We start from the raw sequence: 22669 nt of genomic DNA on the forward strand, positions 1-22669 counted from the left end.
CCTCATCGATCCACACGCCATCTTTCCACTCGTCCAACAAGCAGAAAACCTCCTTTTATCTAAAAATTTTACTTCGCTTTAAGCCACCTGTCCGCCTCTAGTTCAGGTAATATTAAGCAGCTGGCTACAGAGGAAAGGAAGTCTGCGTATGTGCTTTCATTCCCCTCTCCTCCTCCTCCTCCTCCTGCACATGTTGACTCAACTTTTCACTCCAAACATCCAGGCGGGCCGTCGCGACGCGCACGTCCGACCACGTCAGCCTCGTGAAAAGACAGGCGCTCGCATGCATAACACACAGGCAGGGGAAAAAAAGCAGTCTCCAGCCAGAGCGAAGCCTGTTTCCGCACGTACGCTGAGCAAACACAGTCGCCGTTGCTAAGTAACCAGATAGAGGAGCTCGGAGGCTGCAGCACGCACCCCGGCGGGCTGAGACTCCCCGTCTAACAGGTGGTCGAGGGAGGCAGGGAGGGGGGATGACGGACACCGACATGTCGGGAGGTGCAGGATCGGGATTTGCAAAGAGGGAGGCTCGTACCAACAGGTTGCACGGAGGTCAGAAAGAGCAGCAATGGAGCCCAAACGGGATCATTCAGGAACACGGTGCTTTTGTAAAAGTTTGTCCCACCTTGATGTCCGCTCTAAATAAAACCCTTTCATCTCCCAGGCTTTTACCTTCCTTTTCGAGCATTTTTATGATTTGTGGTCAAGGGCACATTAATATTCAAATTTCCTGGCTTTTGCTTTTCATTTTGTCGGCACGAGGCTGGAATTTGTTTTCTCCACTGACTGCAAAACGATTCAATTCAAATGTATTACAAGCATCAAAAATTGCAATTTTAAATCCAAAAAGGAAAGCAACAGAACGTTATTTGCACCCTGGAATTAAAGGTTTACATTTTAGAGATTAAACCCTCTGAATCACTAAAACTATTGGTTGATTTGACAGGAAAAACATTGTCAAATTTTCAAGTTTCCAACAGTCATTGAAGCATTTCTATGCTACATAACCGTGTATGTTTTGTAGTTCTGTCTGAACAACCAACAAGTCAAAACTTCAAATCGTGATATTTCATCAAAATCACTTCATTCAATATATCTCATTTAAAAATTCAGCAAAAATTGCAATTTTAATTCCAAAAAGGAAAGCAATAGAACGTTATCTGCACTGGTTTTTGTCGGGGGATTTAAAGGTTTACATTTTATAGATTAGAACCCTCTGAACCACCAAAACTATTGGTTGATTTGACAGGAAAAAACTGCAGAAACAGAAAGAACTGCAGCATTTCTATGCTAAATAACTATGAATGTTTTATAGTTCTGTCTGGATGACCAACCAAATCAAAGCTTCAGATCATGACATTTAATTAAAATCACTTTATTCGATAGATCTCATTTAAAAATTCATCAAAAATTCATCCTTTGCTCCTATCAGATTCTGTAAAAAACAAAAAAATCTGCGCTGCTTTCTGCACCTGGGAAGCCTCGAATGACTCGGCTGCGACCGACGGTCATGTGACAAAAATTCAAGAACTATTTGGCTGAACTGCAGGCTGTGTTTACACAGAGCAGATTGGAAACAAGAACGCAAACAAGTTGAAAAATGTAAGTTGTAAAATATCAATAGGACTTGGAGGCACCATCTTTCCAGCATTTTCACACCTGTGGAAACTTACAAAACTGTTGTACATTCATTTTTTGTAAAATATAACATTTTTTCAAATGATTTATGGCATTGTAACTGTGGTGTATTGTTTAGTTCTCTCTACTTCTAGCCGTGATTGTGCTGTTTCTATACAGCTGCAGTGAAAAATGAGCCCAATGTGACAGAAACTGCTTGGGGTTCAGAGGGTTAAACTAAACTTTCTGTTGTTTGTGAACCATTTTTCAAACTCAACAAAAACCAGACCAAACTATAAAATTTGTATGTCATCCATTTCCTATTTCCAGGACATTTGTAGTAATAAGTGTTTGTGATTTAAAGCAAATGCAGAAATAAACGTTTTTAAATACAGAACATGTGATTTACCGGTGAGGAAGCGCTCCATGCTGTCGCTGTGGGTCATCTTGAGGAGGCCGCGGCCAGAGTACGTAGCCAGGGTGGGGTCAGCGCCATAAGACAGCAGGACTCGCACCACGTCCAGGTGGTCATTCTCCACGGCATCGTGAATCGGTCTGGACACACACAGAGGCGCGTTTATTTTAACAATTAGCCAACAGAAACAGCACTGACTAGGAGAAAAATGTGTGTGTTGTTTGTCTGGATAAATGTTAAAAACGCTGTGTGGCGTTAGATTAAAACACCACATTAGAGGCAGATCATTTTAATAACAGTATTTAGTATTCAGTGAAATTCAAAAAGAACACACTCTTTTAGTTCAGTTTAGTTCGTTCTAATAGTTCACCAAACAAGCTGGTCTGCCATTAGAAAGCTGAACACTAAAACACAACTAAACACTAAAGCTGGAGAAGCAGTACTTTTGTTCCACATCATCCATCAAAAATTCCAAATTATCTATTAACATATTGTAATTAACCCTCCTGCTGTCCTCTTTCATGGGCACCAAAAAATATTGTTTCCTTGTCTGTAAAAAATCCAAAAATTCAGCAAAAATTTTCCAAAATTTCAAAATTGACCCGTTTTAAAGTTTGAAACATTTTTGGGAAATCTTTGAACATTTTTTGGTGGAAAAAAAGAAATGTTAAAAATGTTTCTTAAGAACATTCACAAAAAAAAAATCTACCAAAATCCAGCGAAATTCCCTGGATTTTGGTTGATTTTTATGTGAATGTTCTTAAGAGAATATTAGAAGTTTTACTGATATATATGGAATCACTTTAGATATTTTTAGGATTTCTTTGGAAGATTTTTACTCATTTTTTGAAAATATTTATAAGAATTTTCTTGCCAAATTTGGGGGATTTTTTTTTTTTTTTAAATAAAACTTTTAAGGAATTATTGGAATTTTCTTCCTGAAGGTTTTGCAAATTTTCAGATATTTGGGGATTTTTTTTGCTGAGTTTTTGGATTTTTTTCAGACAAGGAAACAATATTTTTTGGTGCCTGTAAATGAAGACAACAGGAGGGTTAAACAACAACACCATCATTCTACCGTCCTATTATTACACTAACATATACAGTCATGGAAAAAATGATCAGACCACCTTTGTTTTGGCGTTAGATTAAAATACTATATTAGAGGGAGATCATTTTAATGGCAGTATTTGCTATTCAGTGAAATTCAAAAAGAACACACTGTGAAATGTAAAATATATATTACTCATTTATATGCCCCTAAACTCTGACCTAGTGGGATATAAAGTAGAATGCAGTTTGGATTTATAAGACCACATCTAACCTGTGTAATAGAACACTACAGATGGTGCAAATGTGGTAATATTTTAATTAAAGCTGAACTGCTATGTGATCCTCCCTCAAGACCTGAGCAGAGTCTCCTAGAAAAGACCCCCTACTGTAAATTTTAATAACACAGCAATAAAAGAAGTAGCTGTTCCCTTTTAAAACTGCTGCTAATCTGTCAAATCACTGCCCTCGTAAAACAATGAGCAATAAATTGCAGAAATTTAGGCATGACCAAGCTCTGACCAAACGTCTACCAACAGGAAAGTTTACCCAGAAGGACCTTTTCAGAGTTTTCTCTGGTGAATTGTCAGAAACCAGAAACACATCCAGGGAACCAATGATTGCCATCCCATAATACTGATGATCACAGTTGGTTCCATGACACAAAACAACGAATAAAGCAAAACAGAAAATGACAAAGACGAGAAAAATCACAAGCGAGATAAAAAGGAAACACAAAATGACAACTACCGGAAACAAAACGACAAAAACATGAGATAAATGGCAAAAATCAGACGAAAAGACAAAAAACAACAAAAGCAAGACAAAATATTACAAAAATCAGTTGCAAAATGCTAAAAATGAGACACAAAACAACAAAAACATGACACAAACAACACAAAACAAAGCAAAAAAGAGACAAATAATTTGACAAAAAAATTACAAAGCGACAAAAAATGGACAAGCGAGACAAAACAAACACAAAACGACAAAAACAATACAAAACATTGAATAAAGCAAAACACAAAATGACAAAAATAAGACTAAAAACACAATCGAGACAAAAAGGGAACACAAAAGCATGAGACAAATGACTAAAATCAGACAAAAACAACAAAAACACAACAAAATATTGCAAAAATGAGACACACATGAACAATCTAGTATTTTACTTTGTGATCAAAACAACTGGCCATGGTCTAGAAAATATTTTAAATTTATAGTTTACAAATTCGCAGTTAACGTCTTCTGTCATTTTTCCACTTTTTCATATGTTTGACAGCCTGCTCTAAAGAAGCACAGGGCTGCATATGAATGACAGCATCTGTTTACCTGGTGCCATCCTGAGCGCTGCAGTTGATGTCGGCACCGTAATCCAGCAGGTGTTGGACGATGCTGAGCCAGCCGCGGGCGCACGCCTCGTGGAGAGCGCAGTACCCGGCATAGTCTCGGTGATTCACCTCACACACTCTGTTCTCCAGACAGTACAACACCACCTCCTGCAGAAAAAAAAAGAGCCGACGCAGAGGGAGAGCCGGCTTTAGTGCGCGCAGATTGTTTGTGTTCGAGCGCCGACAAACCAGGCGCTGCAAGACCAAAACACACGAGTCAGACAGAGCAGACTCATGCGCAAACAGTCCTTCCCTTTACGGTTCCTGTGGGAGAGAAATTAGGGAAAGGAGGAACTGAGTGTGTTCCTGTGCCGGACAAACACACAAATGCTCCATAATACTAGAGCTGGCGCCGAACACGTCCAGGAGACTAAGTGTGACTCAACTGTATTTAGCCCGCCAGATTCCGCCTGTGCACGTATGAGTGTGTGTGTGTGTGTGTGTGTGTGTGTGTATATGTGTGTGTGTGTGTGTGTGTGTGTGTGTGTGTGTGTGTGTGTGCCACGGTTGGGTCTGGACGCCTCTGTGGCAGCCAGTTACAATGGCTGGGCTCTGAACACAGCATAATGGAAGCGGAACAAAGAGATTTGATAGAGGCGCTCAAGAGCTGGAAGCATTTTCTCTGGTCTTGGGCTGTGACAGTTGGGCGTCCAGCTCTAAGTAGTCAGACTGGTTTTTATTGGACTGGAGCTGCGTCTGCTGCTATTAAACAGAGAGGAAACAGAGAGATAGAAAGCAGCCTGGCAGTGTGTTGATACAGGCCCTGTCCGAGTCAGACAAGTGTGTGCTTCAACACAGCGGGTGTTTGCGTCTTTGTGGATACGCAACTTTGTGTGGGACCTGGCGTGAGTATTTGCAGACCCCGTGGAGAAACAAAGAAAAAAAGCTGTGTTTTTATATATTTTATGTTCTATATTTGTATAAGTGAATGCAGGAGCCATATATCTGGACACTCTGTCCGGTGCCGAGAGCAGAGAAGCTGCTCATCTGAACCTGGGAAATGACTCCAAACTTCCATTTCTATGCTAATTCTAGGCCGCCATCTAGTCCAAGTGTTTATCTCTGTCTCACTCTTTCTTTCGGGAGGGGAGGGAGGAAGAGGGAAAAGGAAAAGAAAGGAAAGGCAGTGGAGGGAACACAGAGCAACAGAGGGATGAGCAGAGGGTTAGAGAGGACGGAGGAGAGGCAACACCCCGACAGACGACAGATAAATGAATCTGTGGATGAAATCTGCCGGGGCGTCCTCTGGGCTGCAGCTGATAATAACAAGAGATGAAAGGGTGGGGTGTTGTGGGTGGTCGAGGGGGTTCTGTAGCGATAGAGGGATAGGAAACGACTGGAGAGATAACGACGAAGAGGAGAGCAGGATCGAGAGGGAAAAAGTGAGCAAGTGTGAGCAAGAAAAAGTGCAAAAGGGAAAGAGAAATGTAAGGAAGGAGGGTGGAGGGGTGGAGGGGGGAGAAGAAGACGCTCCAACTGGTTTTCTCTCGCTGCCAACAGTCTGTTTGCCTGCTGGAGAGAGATTCAGGAGCGCTGTGCTGAAGCTTCCCTCTGGGGGATTCCACTCGCTCTGTGCATGTGTCTGAATGAGAGCGAGTGTTGGAGAGACTGACGGCTAGAGAGTGTTGATATGCAGCCCGCCTCGGTGTGTCTGCGAGCCTGTGTAGTTTCATGGCGCTAACGAGTTTGTGCATGCGTGTGTGCGTGTGTGTGTGTGCGCACGTGCGTGTGTGTGTGCGGCTGCGGAGGAGGCGTAGCGCTAAACCTCCGGAGCCGTGTTTAATATCGCTGGGAGAGAGCGAGGAGCTTAGCACGAGAGCCCCGGCTTCCCGCCAAACACACACACACACACACACACACGCACGCACGCACGCACTCACACATGCATGCACATACACACACACTCCTCCGCAGTAAAATGAGACACCCCTCCTCCCCGCCTCTCGCTCTTTCCCTCCGTCCTCTAATCTCCCTCTCTAGAATGCTTCCCTGCGCTCGCCTGCAATCAATGCATCACTCAGACATTTAACCCCTTGCAGCTCGGCCTTCTGAGTCCCACACACACACACACACACACAGCAGAACAAATGTGCATGTGTCTGTGAGCGCCTATCACATGCAGATGATGCATGAGTGATTTCCCCCTGCGTGATGAAGTCCGCGGCCTGAGCGGTGGAGTTGCTGCGTGCTCAGACAAGTGAAACGTGTGGGTGATGGAGTGTTTGTGCGAAGGAGAGGCCGCCTGCCGAACGACTGTGCCGGGGTAAACGCAGGAATGTGGCCTCCGAGGATCTCAGACGGAGTTAATTAATCTGAGGCGCACGTACGCCATTAGCCGGTTTAAAAACAAAGACAAAAAAAAGAGGGGATAATTACCCGTTTTTACGTGTAATATCTGATGCCTCTATCCTCAGCCACAGATCAGAAACGCTCAGGCAGGCCTCATTTGTGTCGCTAATGGAAGTCAGTTACATTCCTTGTGGATGGGAGTTGGTAAAAGTTGGATGGTCTGCCATTAGAAAGCTAAACACATTGACTGAACACTAAAGCTGGGGTAAGCAGGACTTTTGTTCTGCACCATCCATCAAAAATTCCAAATTACCTATTAACATATTGTAATTAAAGTAATCTGAGAGGAAAATGGACTTCTTGAGCTCTTCTTAGCTCAATCAGGCTTTATAAAATTTAGCAAGACAGGAAATTTTAGCCAATTACAAGTGAGATAGTAGAACAAAGATGTGATGTTGCAGTGGGTCAAACTGAGAACTTTCTTTCAGGTGAACAGTGTTAAAATCCTCAGTGAATGTTGACTATCTTCGGATATTTAATGCACACACTCGTCTGGTGGGCGGGGCTTAAAATAGAGCCTGACACCAACATTATCGTCTGATATTAGCCTGATACAGATATACGGTATCTGCATTTACGATATCTGACACGAAAACTTCATAATGCAGAAAAAGATGCTTTGGCTATTTTAGAAATGGTGTTCTCATACAGTTTGTCCAGCAGAGGCGCTCTGACTCCATTCTTTACAATAGTAGTACTGTCTGCAACACATGTAGCAGAGTATGTATCGTAGATGGCTATATGGAGTCAAGTAAGGTAGTTGCTAACTTGCTAGAAATTTAAACAACACCACCATCATTCTACCTTCCTGTTATTACACAAACATATACAATAACGGAAAAATTACCAGACCACCTTTGTTTTGATGTTCATTTTGTTCATTTTAATGCTTGGTATGACTAAAAAGTACATTAGTTTGGACAAATATAATGATAACAAAAATAGCTCATAAGAATTTAATTTAAGAGCTGATATCTAGACGTTTTCCATGGTTCCATGGTCACTTAAGTTCTTCTATCAATAGCTATGGCATTGCACTGCCAAAAACAGTGCTTTTAGGCATTCCCTGGTTTCCTTTCTGTCCGTTTTAGTCACATGATACACACTGGAGTTAGTACTTGATTGCATAACCATTGTTTTTGATTACAAGGGTGGTCTAATAATTTTTTCCATGCTTATGGATAAATAACAATGGCTACTACATCAGTATTGGTATTTTTTTACTCTCTAAAATAAATTGTATTGTTGCCAAAAATCTAGCATTGGTTAGAACAGAGAAGCATTGCCTACCCTAGCTTTAATTTAAGAAGTGTTATTCACGTAAATGTACAGTATTGCCATCATCCACTGTTTCTCTGAACATCATACCTTGTTCCGAACGTAAATTAGTGAAAATGACGGCTGAGCAAAGTGAAATTAAATGAGCTGATGCAGCTACTATGATCTCTACTTTGGAACTGCATAGGTGTGTTGTTCCCTCAAAGGTCTCAAGCCCGTCTGCCATCGGTCAAAAGGTGAAAATCTGTGAGTCAAAGTTCACCAAAGTTGAACTTTAAAGTCAGCTTGGGTTCACATTACCTCCCCAAGAAACTCCAGTGATCACAGCAATTCCAGCTCCAGGTTCCAGACGCCTACTGGTCCTACTGGGCACTTAAAAAGCGGCCCAGTTTTCCTATTTGCTTGGATCATACGTGGAATTAGCGGAGGGGAAAAAAAAATCAGAAATGATTCACAGGAGGAGAATAAATGACAGATTGCACCTTTATCTGAGCTTTCAATGGGCAGAGCTGAGGGGCCCCGAGCCCCGGCACGAGAGGGAGAGGGATGAAGACATCCGCAGAATCTCTCCTCATTACCATTTCAAATGCTGGGAGAGCGAGGCAGACGAGGGAGAGCGAGAGAATAAAAGGGGAGGGAGGGAGAGAGGGAGAGAGAGCGGGCTTTCATGTGCAGAGGCACGGATTGCAAAACTAAATGAACATGAAATATGCACGGTGTCGGCCGGGCATCGTTAACGGCACGGAGCGGGGTGCATGTGTGCTAAATTACATGCATGTGTGCTTGAGGTGATTCTGCATCCTGCAACAAAAAAAGAAAAAAAAAGGGATGCCTGCAAAGTGTGTGCATGAGGTGATCGTGGATTTGCATGTGCAGGTCTGTGTGGGTGTGAAGAGCCGTCTCTCTGTGCAGCATATGGAGAGGAGCGCGTCAGGATGCCTTGTGCGTGTGCTTATTGGGTCAGAATGGGTGTTTTTTTTTATTTCCTGTGTGTGCGCGCTCGTCGTAGTCAGCATGTGAGCCGTGTTCGTGCGCGCAGACCCTCATATCTCCCTGCCTGTGTGTGATAAGCCCGTAGCTTGCGGCGCTAAAACACCAGCGTGAGACAAGCGCTCTGTGCATCTACAGGCTCGTATGCATAAATTGGTGTGTGCCTCCGTGCGCGTCCTGGTGTGCGCATGTGCGTGTTTGTGTGTGTGGGAGCCCCAGGGGCCTGCCCCAGGCTTATCACACACAGGCAGTGAGAGACGAGCTTCCTGAGAGGGGGGAGAGAGGGGAGAGAGGGTGGGAGGTAAGGGGAGGCGGGGGTGTTGTTTGCGCAGCGGTCAGCGCCTTGTTTGTGTAGTCTCAGGTTTTCTCCTCTCCTCCCCCTCTTTGCCTTCTCCACACGCCGAGCGCAGGAAGGGAAAAAATGCGAAGAGGGGGAATGCATTAAAAAAAAAAAGCAGAGGAGAGGGAGGGAAAAAAACGTTCGAGAGAGACGCATAAATCAGAGAGACGAGCCGGCTTCTCTCCAGCACGGCTGACTGAACCCTGCTGCTGCGCTGCAACCCTGGAGAGAGAGAGGAAAGAGGAGAGAGAGGAAAGAGGAGAGAGAGAGAGAAAAACAGCCGCCGCCGCTGCTAACCACAGTCACCACGGCACATTAGAGGGCCATTAGAACGCGATTATACTCCCAGTGCTTACCTCTCATTCACACTCTCCCATTCACACACACACACACACACATAATCACTGACACACACCCCGTCATCATAAATGTGTCCAACACACACACACACACACACACACACCGTAAAGCAACTCATGAATGAGCAACAAAAAGAAAGACTCGGCTGATGATAAAAATCAGGAGAGACGCACTAACACACATGGCATTAAAAGAATCCGGATCAATAAATCAATTTGTGAAATCTGTCAACAAGGAAGACTGGAACGGAAACACAAGGGATCAGTGGGGGCATCCAACTTTAATTAAAAGCTTCCAGAGCGCTGGGAGTGGAGAGATTTCGGTGGAAAAACACACAAGCGCTTCTCGCGCGTTGCAGAGGAAGGAGAGAGGTTCTGGTTTTAGGGAGCGGATGATCGGCAGCTACACACAAAGAAAGGAGGAAAAAAAATATAAAACTCCCGATGCTAGAGAGAGGCAGCGAGCATCAGTCTCCGTATAATGATCCCACCGATCCCTCATGCTGCCTGGGCGTGCACGAGTGTGTGTGCACGTTGTGTGTGTGTGTGTCACACTTCGCCTCACGGAAAATTAATGAGATGTGAGAGCGGAGCGGAGCGAGGCGAGAGGAGGGGAGGCAGCAGTGTGTGTGCAGGAGGAGGAGGATGAAGAGGAGGAGGAGGGGGAGGATGAGGAGGAGGAGGAGGAGGGGTGCCAACGACAATCTGAGTCACAAAGAGAGGAAGAGAAAGAGAGCGCTGAGAGGAAAGGGGGGGAGGGAGAGAGCGGAAACCTGAGAGAGAAAGAGAGCAGCGAGAGGCGCAGAAAATAATATATATTTATATAGATGGAGCGTGTGAGGAAGAAATAGAAGGAAATGATACAAAAAGAAGGAGCTAGAAAGAGGAAGATGCAATAGAAGAATCTGAAGAATTCTGAAAGCCGGAGTCGCAGACAGGAACAAAGTCGTAGGGGCGAAAATGAGCTCAATTTGAGAAGAGAGCAAGAGAGCGAGAGAGAGGGGGAGAGGGGGGAGATTTGGAAAGAGACGGAGTGTCAGAGCGTAAAATGTGAAAGCAGAAAAGAGATAAGGAGGGAGGATTGACTCGGAGCGCGGCCTATTACCTCGTAGCCGAGCCGTGCAGCTCTCTGGAGCAGAGTCTCCCCGGCGTTCTTGTTCACGATCAGCCGGCGAGCCTCCGGCGGGATCGGACGCACCGCGGAGGGTTCGGCAGGGGGGGTCCGGTGCAGCCCCGCCGCCACCGCCTCCGGTGGAGCAACGCTCGGCGCTCTGCAGTTGGCCTGGGGCTGCAGGGAGGGCGGACAGAGCGTGGTGGGGGAGCAGGGCTTGACTGGAGAGCAAGGATAATGATTAGGAGAGGCGGCTCTCTTCCTCGGAGCGCCGCGCTGCTCACTCAGCTGGGGAGAGAGAGGGGGAGACGGAGGAGGAGAGGGCGTTAGAGCCGCTGCCACGGAGCACACGGACGCACAGACCAACACTCAAGGACACACGGATGACACCACGCACATCTGCACACACTAACAGGAAGAAGGCCCAGTGCTGCACACATCATCACATCAACACTGGTTTTATCCTGACCAAATTTAAACATGGCAATCAGCTGCTGTTCATCCATAAAGATCAATCTCATCTGTCATTTTTTCAGCTTGATGTTCACCCTCTTCTAAATATTTTCCCCGTCTTGTTCTCACGTTACTTTTCCAAACTACCTCTTCAGTAAATGTGAAGGAAATTCATGTGTGGTCACTTGAGGGTTTCTCTCTTATCCACTTATAACGCCATAATTTGCACATTCTCAGACGAATATTTTGCACAATCTTGCACGTCTATAGCAGCAGTGTCAAATTGATTATAGTTCATGGGCCACATTTAGCCCAATTTCATCTCCAGTGGGTCAGATCAGAGCAAATCACAGCATAATAACATACAACCTGAAATTTCTTAAGAAAAATAAGGTCAATTTCAACGACATTATGCCTCAGTTTATCACTTACACATTAAAACTTAGAGATCATAGTTTATCTACAAAGGCACAAAACATTTAGTCACAGCTGTCTGGAACTGAATGATATAGAATTTCACATTATGATCAAAACAACAAAAGTCAGACAAAAAAACATCAAAAAACAAGACAAAATATTACAAAAACGAGACGCAAAATGACAAAAGCAAGAAACAAAATAAAAAACGTGAGAAAAGACATGAAACAAAACAAAAAATGAGATAAAAAAGTTAGGAAGTGGCAAAAAAGTGGACAAATGAAAAAATGAGACAAAAAATTACACAAATGACACAAACGAGACAAAAAAATGACAAAGATGGGAAACAAAATAAAAAAGACAACACAGTTGACAAAAAAACACAAAAAGACAAAAAGGAAACACAAAACGACAAAAACGAGAAACAAAATGACAAAAGCCAGACAAAAAAACAAGACAAAATATTACAAAAGCGAGACACAAAATGACAAAAATGAGACAGAATGACAAAAACGAGAAACAAAATGACAAAAGTCAGACAAAAAACAACAAAAACGACAAAATATTACAAACGAAACAAAACGTCAAAAATGAGACAGAATGACAAATACAAGCAATAAGATGATAAAAAAATGAGGCAACAACATGAAAAACAAAAAACCGACAATTAGAAAAGAAATTTGACAAACGAGACAAAAAATGACAAAAGTATGAAACAAAACGATAAAAACAACACACAAAACAATGAATAAAGCAAAACACAAAACGACAAAAATAAGACACAAAACTCAACCGAGACAAAAAGGAAACACAAAACAACAAAAACATGAGAAACGAAAATCTACCAAAAATCTGAGAATTTTGCTGGATTTTGGTAGATATTTTTGTGAATGTTCTTAAGAAGCATTGTTTTTAACATTTCTTTTTTCCCCACCAAAATGTTCAAAAATTTCCCAAAAATGTTGAAAATGTGGACATCAGAAGTTTCACTGTGAAAACTTTTTTTTTTTTTAATTTTCAAATTTTAAATCGGGTCAATTTTGACCCACAGGACGAAACGAGGGTTAAAAATCCTCTACTTGTCAGCATTTACTGCAACGCACCACGTCATATTCGTCCTGCTTGGCAATTAAACTGATTTTCTGACTCTGTCATTTCTCTGGAAGGCCCACTAGTGCCTCGCTAGGGGGGCAGTTAAGAAAAAAGCATGAGAAACAGACCCCCCCGTAAGATTTGAGTCTGACTTTAAACTCCTCTGTGTATATATATAACTCTTGCTCTCACCAAAAGGCCAAAATAATCCACAAAAACGAATCCTAAATTTCACAATTTTAAGCTTCAAATTCAAAATAATTCCCTCATTTTATCCTCACACGATTTTTCTAAACCACTTCTTTAGCAGGCTACCTATATATAGATGGCTATTTCATTGAGAACATCTGTGTTTACGTATGATTATTGTGTTTGGAAGACACACTGTGCGTCACAGAAACACACACACAGCTTTTCACACCAAGAGTTCACGCCCCAAACACTGCAGGTTGGCACGCCACTTTTCTTTAACCGCTAAACCAACAGAGTCCTCGGAGCACAACACACGAGAGAGGGAGTTGCCTACTTCCCTGCCTGCATGCATGCACTGTGTGTGTGTGTGTGTGCATGTGTTTGTGCATGTGTGTGTTTTTTTGTGTGAACAGTGCGTGCCCTCTCAGTGGAATTCGATGTCGAAGCAGCTGTCAGGCTGAGGAGGAGCAGGGGAGGAGAGCAGCACGGGCGGAAAACGACTAGCCTTCTTTCTTTTTTTTCCCCCATTTTTTTTCCTCCCTCTTTTGAACTCGGGCGCTTCTTATGCTCAACCATAGCTGCCACATTCCTCACTGTGCGAACGAGAGAGTGAGTGTGTGTGTGTGTGTGTGTGTGTGTGTGCAGCCTTGTGTTTGGGACCGATGTGTAATTGCTCCGGGGTTTTTTTGTTGTTGTCAGGAATGCTCACAACGCACACAGACACTCACCTCCACACACACAAAAAAACCCCAGCGCAGATGACACACGTTCGACAATTAAGGCCGGAGCCAAACACACACACATGCAGGCAGGGCCTCCGCAGGGAGTCACTAAGGGCACGGGGAGGTCAAAGCTCCAGCAGCCCTCTAAACATTGTAAACATACTTCCTTCCTCTGGCCCTCCCCTCCCTTCCCTTCCCTTCCCCAGCTGCATAATCAGAGGCGCCGACAGGCATACTGAAACAGACTCGGCTGCTGCAAACATCCACACGGCCTATCGGCGCTCACCTTGTCGTCTTCGGCTGCTCCCAGATCGGCCACGCAGCGCTGGCCCGGGCTGCTAGGTGTGGCCTCCTTCCTCTTCTCCCGCTCCCTCTGGCCGGTGTGCTTGGTCTTGCACGGCCGCTTGCCCTTGGGTTTGTCCGTGTCACTATGGCGACGGGGCTTGAGGGGAGGGGTGCCTCCAACGGACGGCTCCGGGGCCGGAGAGGGGGGGCCCCTCCTGGGCTCCTTGAGGCCACGGTCACCTGAGAAGGGGTTTGGCGGGTGCGCTCTGTCCTTCAGCTGGCCGTGGGGGAGGGAAGCGGCGGCAGCGGCGGCTACTCCTGGAGAGGAAAGAGAAGGAGGGAGGCAGAGTGAGCTGAGCTGAGTAGAAAAGGGAGGATAGGAAGGTATTGCAAGGCCATCTCTCACCCTCTGTTGGTTTATTAATGAGCACACAGAGCTGTCTGGGAGCACAGCATGCCTGCTCGCCCAGGAAAGAAGAAGAAGAAGAAAAAAAGCACACATACACTTTGCACAGCTCGCATAAACAGCCCTATAGTGACTGGTGTGCACTTCCTCACAGCAGCAAGGACACCACTCAGATAATCTCCTTAAACAAATGTGGCACTGTCTGTTTTCAGCCTCTTATAGCAGCTACACATTTACACAAAGAAAAAAAACTGCCCTTGAATCCACAATGTCAAAATGCTGCTTAATAGCCTATTGGAAATTCATTTACTGCTAAAGATCATTTCTCTTTTCTCAGGAATATACTGCAGGTCTCACTGCCTCATCTCGTGCTGCAATGCAACTTTTATGAAAAAAAAGTTTGAAATGACATTCAATCAATTCTAGGCTGAGAAAAATAGTGAGGAGGAAAGTAAAACTATACGTCTTGTTGATACTTGAACGGACAAGTACTTCATATGTAATCCCCTAATCAATGTGTTTTATGTGATTCGGAACAAAAACAGAAGAAAAAGGAAGGAGCACAGCCCTGACAGCCACACAGTGGAATATTCATTGTAAAACCCAGCTGTTGCCAGGGTGATGTTATCTAAAAAGGTGAAAGCGAAAAAGGAAAATAAAATAAAATCCGCAGCCAATCAAGGCCTGTGGTTTCTGTAGAAAATGTAAACCCAAAATCTCCCCTGCTTTATTCACTTCCTTTAATCTCTCTCCTGCTCTTTTATTCTGTCCTCAGCCTCAGTTTGGGCACATGAATAAGGGAAAGCCCTGGTTTTAATAAGACCCCCCCACACACCCTGAACAAATCCCCCGTCCACTCTTTCCCTGTGACTGGTCTTGAGGGGAAAAAAAAAAAAGAAAAAGAGAAATCATTGATCACGCATTAGTCACACTACACCTGCCCACGCATATCTCCACCAGCCACTTCCCTCATTCGCTCTTTCATCGGCCTCACAGACCAGCTGAACAAAAAGCCCCGAAACCACAGGGGGTTAGAGAGGTAGCTTCAGGTCCGCTTTGCTGACTCTCTCCAGCTTTTACCCCGGCAACAGGAAGGATCCCCTACCTCATTTCCTCTGCCCCCCTCCCTGACGGCTCTCGGGAAATCCCCTAAAGTCAGTCTGCTCAACAAGAAAGTGAAACGTGAGCCAAAGATAGATTTCCGTTACCCTAGCTGAACTCGGAATCGGCAGCGGTTTGCACGGCTGGCGGTTCGCTCTCACCGTTCAGCAGCTTCTCGCAGACCCACTTCCTGTTGATCTGCGCCGCCGCTCTGTCCTCGGGCTCGCTCGGCCTGATTTTGCGATTTTCCCGTATGCTCTGGTCCGGGTTTGCCAGCCGAGGCTGAGGCCACGGACGCTCCTGTTTGATCTGTGTCCCGTCGGGTGAGGTGGCGCCTCCAGCCGGCTTGCTGAGTCGCAGTCCCTTGAGCTCGATGCAGACTTTGAGCTTCCGCACCTCGTCGTCGTCGTCCTCGTCGTGACTGGCCTGGTCCCGCTCATCTGCAGACGACACACAGCTCGTAATGTGTTTTTATATCCAGCTACATTTCCACTGAAGGCTTGAATGGAAATTATTTTATGTTATTTAAATGCAAACCTCACTTTAAAGATGACAAAAACATCCAATTTCTCACACGGTTTTGTAAAAGTTGTTAAAAACCCACAAGAGCAGGGGTGTCAAACATGTGGCCTGCGGGCCAAAAGCGGCCCTCCAGAGGGTCCGATCCAGCCCTCAAAGTGTAAAAATTACAGAGAAGACATTAACTGCAGATTGTACATTGTAAATCATTTCTAGACCATGACAAGTTGTTTTGATCATAAAGTAAAATACTAGATTGTTCATTTGTCATTTTATGTCTCATTTTTGTAATATTTTGTCTTGTTTTTTGCATTTTTTTGTCTGACTTTGTCATTTGCCTCATGTTTTTGTCATTTTGTGTTTCCTTCTGTCTCGTTTGTTTTTTGTCTGTTTCTATGATATTGCATTTTGCTTTGTTTGTTGTTTTTGTCTCGTTTTTGTCATTTTGTTTCCTTTTTGTCTCGCTTGTGTCATTTGTCCACTTTTTTGGTTGATTTGTGTCTCACTTTTGTAATATTACGTCTTGTTTTTGTTTTTTTGTCTTTTTTCCTCTGTTTCGTCATTTATCTCATGTTTTTGTCATTGTGTCCTTTTTGTCTCCCTTGTGTTGTTTGTCTTTTTTATTGTTTTGTTTCCCCCTTTGTCTTTTTTTGTCTCGTTTGTGTCATTTGTGTATTTTTTTCATTTGTCCACTTTTTTGTCACTTCCTAACTTTTTTGTCTCATTTTTTGTCTTTTTTTGTTTTGTTTCGTGTTGTTTATCCAATGGGTTTTTTTTTTTTTGCTTTTGTTGTTTTGTGTCTCATTTTTGTCACTTTTGTGTCTTGTTTTTGTAATATTTTGCCTCGTTTGTGTTGTTTTTGTCTCTTTTTTTGTCTGACTTTTGTTGCTTTCATCATAAAGTAAAATACTATGTCGTTCAGTTCCAGACAGCTGTGACAAAATGTTTTGTGCCTTTGTAGATAAACTTTGCTCTGTAAGTTTTAATGTGTAAGTGATAAACTGAGGCATAATGTCGTTGAAACTGATCTTGTTTTTCTTTAGAAATTTCAGGTTGTAGGTTATTATGTTGTGACTTTACTGGTCCGACCCACTGAGATCAAATTGCGCTGAATGTGGAACCTGAACTAAGATCAGTTTGACACCCCTGCACTAGATGACTTTAGAAATGCATTCCGGTAATGTAAACTGTAACAGTTTTTCTTCAAAGAGTCGCTGAGTGCACATTCAAAGCAACGGTTTTCAGCGTTTCAAAGACACTCTCACATCTACTGTATGCACAAACATACTGATGCAAACCACAGAGCACAGAGAACAAAGGTCATTAATCACGACGTTCTTACGGCTGGTAAAACCCCATCTAAGCCGCACATTTAACACAAACACCCCGGCAAGAGAGGCAGGCAGCAGGATGTAAAACAGACAGATTTGAGGAGTAAAAGGGGAGAGAAGTCAAGAATCGGCTGGAGAAACAAAGCAATAAAGACCGTGGAAGCAGAGGGAGGTTTCTCCCCCCCCCCCAAAATTCACAGGGGACGGGTATTTGACTTGTCTGCCAGTACTGAGGAGAGCGAGCACGATACCGCATGCCAGAAAAAAAAGGAAACCCAAACAGATGAGGGAAAAAAGGAAGGAGATGAAAAGAGCAGCTTTGAAGAGGGTGGGTAAGCACAGCGGAGGAACGGCGGAGCTGAAAGAAGAGAGAGAGAATGGCTGTCCCTCTTCCTCGCTTCTCTCCTCGCACTCCGCTCAAAGGCAGGATTAAACACTTCTCAGAGCTGGCTGCCACACAGAGCGAAACATGGGACAGAGAGCGGGAAGGGGGAGGAAGAGCGAGGGCTGTGATGGAGCGAGTTTAAGGTGGAATTGATTGGGAAGGGGGAAGCGACAAAAGGAATAGGAAGACTTTTCTTTTAAAGGAACAAGGGATCAGACGGGGCTCGGCATCATAGAATGAGGGGAGAAGAAGCAGGCAGAGTTCTAGAGATGCATGGAAAGCAGAGGAACAGAGGAAGAAGATGATTTGAGGAATTGGGGGGTGATGTGAGTGACAAGGCATGTTTCTGAAATTCTCACCCATAGACAGCTTGGCTCTTTTCTCTGCGAGGGACACCCTGTCTCCTCCCTCCCTCTCAGAGTCCTCCTGCTCTGTCTTGAGGCAGAGTGGGCGTTTCCTGGTGGGTCCAAAGCCGGGACTGACCATCTCGTCGAGGTAGCCTTTTGACGGAGTCAGCGTGGGTGGCATGCAATGATTTTCGTCGGACTCTCTCAGCGCCTTCCTGGCTCCGTCCTTCAGACCTCCTTGGCTGGCACCTCTGGCCCCGTCTTGGGCTCCGTGGGCTGGGGACAGAGGCTCCCTCTGGCCCCCACACCTCTGGAGGACTGGAACTCTGTTGTTAGTGTAGGGCGGCCGGACACCTGAGCAAATCAGAAACGGAAATTATAACCAAGTGCATGGCCAAGTTGTGTATTTTCACTGTGTGTTTACATCAATGTAATAGATACAAGCTCAAACATGATGCAGAAACCATATGAATAAACTGATGAAATATGCGGATAAAAAAGGCCACAGGAGTCAGTCAGATCTCGTAGCTCAGGAAGTAGGTGGTCAGTGTGTGAATTTTAAATTGAGGCTTTGATAAGGATGTTGTTTGAGCTATTCTGCAAACCTCATCCAAATCACAAGATGTTCCGAAAACAACGTTTGTGCACGGCGTGAATGTGAACACAAGCCTGCGAAGACGATGCCACGTCGCGGTGATGCAGCTCAATACAGGAAGTGAAAATTATATCATATTTAGGCTTTTTGTGCTAACTTTAGTTGACCTCCAGACTGGATATGGAGTGGATAATAAATCTACAAGTGGACTGAAGATCACCGACGCAAATGATTATTTGAGGTTGGAGCAATTCAGGGAGCTGGATTAAAAAACAAGAAAATGAACAAGGAGGAGGGGGCAGGAAAGAGGGCAGAGGCAAAACGAGTAAAGCAGGGGTGTCAAACTCATCTTAGTTCAGGGGCCACATTCAGCCCAATTTGATCTCCAGTGGGTCAGAAAAGTAAAATCACAGCATAATAACATACAACCTGAAATTTCTCAAGAAAATAAGATCAATTTCAACAACATTGTGCCTCAGTTTATCATTTAGACAATAAAACTTACAGATCACAGTTTATCTACAAAGGCACAAAACATTTAGTCACAGCTGTCTGGAACTGAATCATATAGAATTTTATTTTATGATCAAAACAACAAAAGTCAGACAAAAAAAGAGACAAAAAGCAACACAAATGAAACAAAATATTACAAAAACGAGACACAACGTGAAAAAAACGAGACATAAAATGACAAAAGCAAGAAACAAAATGAAAAACATGGGATAAACACGAAACAAAACAAAAAATGAGACAAGGAAGTGGCAAAAAAGTCGACAAACGAAAAAAAATTAGACCAAAAATTACACAAATGACACAAACGAGACAAAAAAAGACAAAGGGGGAAACAAAACAATAAAAAAGACAAACACAAGCAAGACAAAAAGGAAACGCAAAAGGCAAACGACAAAAGTCAGACAAAAAAACAGCAAAAAACAAGACAAAGTATTACTAAAATGAGATACACAATGACAAATGAACAATCTAGCAATTTACTTTATGATCAAAACAATTTGTCATGGTCTAGAAATTATTTAAAAGTTCCAATCTGCAGTTAATATCATCTCTGTAATTTTTACACTTTGACGGCTGGATCGGACCCTCTGGAGGGCTGCTTTTGGCCCACGGGCCTCATGTTTGACACCCCTGGAATAAAGGAAGATGAAAGACAGACGAGCAGGGAAACAAGGGGCAGGAACGAGACGAGGAGGGGGACTGACGGAGGGAGAATGCCTCTTAAACACCAGCCAGCTTTTATTCTGCTTTAAAGACAGGCAGTAAAACTTTGATGGGGTAAAGACTTTTTAATCTGATGTGAGCCGAGCCAGCGGCCCGACGCTTCACTGCAGCCGCTCACACTTCCAGCGTGGAGAGGCAAGAAAACATCCTGCGCTGTGCAACGCCGACTCCCCCCGTCTCTCTCCGTCCTCCCCCATGGCTTGACCGCACCACGCCCTTCTCACACAGAGCGTGACTCCATCCCCCTCCTCCTCCCCTCGACTCCCCCCTCCGTCTCCCTCCATGCCATAATTAGGCTCACACGTCAGCCGAGGCCTCGCTCCAACACACAGCTGGGCTCGCAGCCAATGCAACCACCCACCCCCCTCTCTTTCCGTTGCGCTCTCCCATCCGCTCTCACCCGCCGACTCTCCCCCCTCTGCTTTCACTCTCTCACTCACGCAATCTCTGCCCCTCCTTCTCCCCTTGCCCTCCCCTTTCCATCATCTCTCCCTGCGCAAATAAGCACAAAAGGCTTCTTGAAAATAAAACTCCCCTCTCTCTGTCTCCCTCGCTCGCTCGTTGCCTTGTGTAAGATGTGTGCATGCATGTGTCTTTTTATAGAGTGACCTGGTCTTGCCTCAGCATTTGCTGCAAGTGCATGTGAGCGAGTGTGCACTTATTGTTTGTGTGTGTCCCGTTTTTTTTTCCTCTTTATTTTTGGGTTCATTTGCCGAGCGTCTGCATGCGCACTGCAAAAACTCAAAATCTTACCAAATCTATTTGTCTTATTTTCAGTCAAAATGCCTCATCCCACTTGATTTAAGATAAATTCACTCAACAAGTGACATTTCAGCAGATGGAGGGACTTGTTTTAAGACAATGCATCTGAAATGTCTTGTTAAGTCAAACAATCTTATCTTGTTTTGAGTTGAATTTTACAAGAAAATTCAAAATGAGTTTAACCCTGTTGTTGTCCTGCGGGTCAAAATTGACCCATTTTAAAGTTTGAAAATGTGGGGAAAAAAATGTACATTTTCACAGTGAAACTTCTGATGTCCACATTTTCTACATTTTTGGGAAATCTCTGAACATTTTTTGGGGAAAAAAAAGAAATTTTAAAAATGTTTCTTAAGAACATTCACATAAAAAAATCAACCAAAATCCAGCAAAATTCACTGGATTTTGGTTGATTTTTTTGTGAATGTTCTTAAAGAAAATATTAAAAGTTTTACTGATATATATGGAATCACTTTAGATATTTTTAGGATTTTCTTGGAAGATTTTCACTCATTTTTTGAAAATATTTACAAGAATTTTCTTGCCAAATTGGGGATTTTTTTAAAAAATAAAACTTTTAAGGGAAACTTTTAAGGAATTATTGGAATTTTCTTCCTGAAGGTTTTGCAAATTTTAAGAAATTTGGGGAATTTTTTGCTGATTTTTTGGATTTTTTCAGACAAGGAAACAATATTTCTTGGTGCCCGTAAATGAGGACAATGGGAGAGTTAATACATCTCAAATTAGGAGGTTACATGAAAGCAAAAATCTATTTTTGAGTGAAAAACTGCTATATTTTTTTAGCATGTCTGGCTTATTTTAAGACACCTAAGCTTGACCATCCTGGTAAAATATAGCTTAAAATAAGTTTCCTGAAATGTCACCTGTTAAGTGAATTTATCTTAAATCGAGTGGGATGAGGCATTTTGACTAAAAAATAAGACAAATAGACTTGGTAAGATTTTGAGTTTTTGCAGCGCAATATTCTAAATATCATATCGTATTTCAAGAAATCTTGCCAAGCCATTTTTCACTTGTTCTATTGGCAGACTGTTTTCACTTATTTCAAAGTAAAAGTTCTTTGAAATAAAATTTTTTGTTCTTGTTTTGAGAGAGGCATTTTTTCCAGTGTGTGTGTGTGTGTGTGTGCCTCTGACTGTGTGTGCTGCTGGGTTACTCACCCTCCCTCTCTCTCTGCCTGGTGGTGTGTTGGCAGTGCTCCAGCGCTCGCTCTCTGTGCTGGCCGTCCGCCAGCTCCCGTCCTGCTGCCGCTGCCGGGCCAGACACACACACACCGCCGCCCTCCTTCTCCTTCAGCTCCAGCTCCGAGAACCGCATCATCGCCCGCTGTGCGTACACACACACACACACACACACACACACACACACACACACACACACACACACACACACACACACACACACACACACAACACACACAACACAGAGACACACACAAAAATGCAGAGAAAACCCATGAAAACTACTCGTCTGCCCACGCCGCACACACACACCTCTCTAAGCCTCAATCTGGCCTCAACAGCTACAGAAGCGAAAAAATTGCATCAGGAAAAAAAAAAATCACATTGTCTTAAGAATAATAAAAGAAAATGCCAAAGAAATTAAACCCACACGCGCACACACACATGTACACGCACACACAGGACGCAAAAATAAATAAAAAAGGAGAACAGATAAATCACAAGCATGGCATCAAGACACAGGTTAGACTACTGCAGCCACTGTGAGTCCATGCGCTCTGGGGCTTAAGTCCTGGCATCTCCCTTCCTGAAACATAAACATGGCTAGGAAACATATACATCTAAGCCCTGAGGCAGAGAGAGGAGATGAAAAAGAGGAAATAAGGGAGTGGGGAAAAACAAGGAGTGTGCAGCGATACAGAGTACAAAGGAGACAGAGCCCATCAGA

The 22669-nt window shown here is 43.8% G+C and overlaps 1 protein-coding gene across 4 annotated transcripts in view; it reads right to left on the reverse strand.

Moving 5' to 3' along the window:
- bcor (BCL6 corepressor) overlaps positions 1-22669 on the reverse strand; it is a 57101-nt gene that overhangs the window by 3071 nt on the left and 31361 nt on the right. For all 4 annotated transcript variants that reach the window (XM_023294445.3, XM_055014949.1, XM_023294447.3 and 1 more), the window contains 7 exons: positions 21922-22087; positions 18163-18504; positions 15730-16008; positions 14063-14379; positions 10895-11188; positions 4415-4581; positions 2027-2172 (listed from right to left, as the gene is read on the reverse strand). In XM_023294445.3, the coding sequence (XP_023150213.1) occupies positions 2027-2172; positions 4415-4581; positions 10895-11188; positions 14063-14379; positions 15730-16008; positions 18163-18504; positions 21922-22087 (1711 nt within the window). The remainder of the gene's footprint in view (positions 1-2026; positions 2173-4414; positions 4582-10894; positions 11189-14062; positions 14380-15729; positions 16009-18162; positions 18505-21921; positions 22088-22669) is intronic.

The sequence above is a fragment of the Amphiprion ocellaris genome, chromosome 11, assembly GCF_022539595.1.
Source record: "Amphiprion ocellaris isolate individual 3 ecotype Okinawa chromosome 11, ASM2253959v1, whole genome shotgun sequence".
Classification (NCBI taxonomy): domain Eukaryota; kingdom Metazoa; phylum Chordata; class Actinopteri; family Pomacentridae; genus Amphiprion; species Amphiprion ocellaris.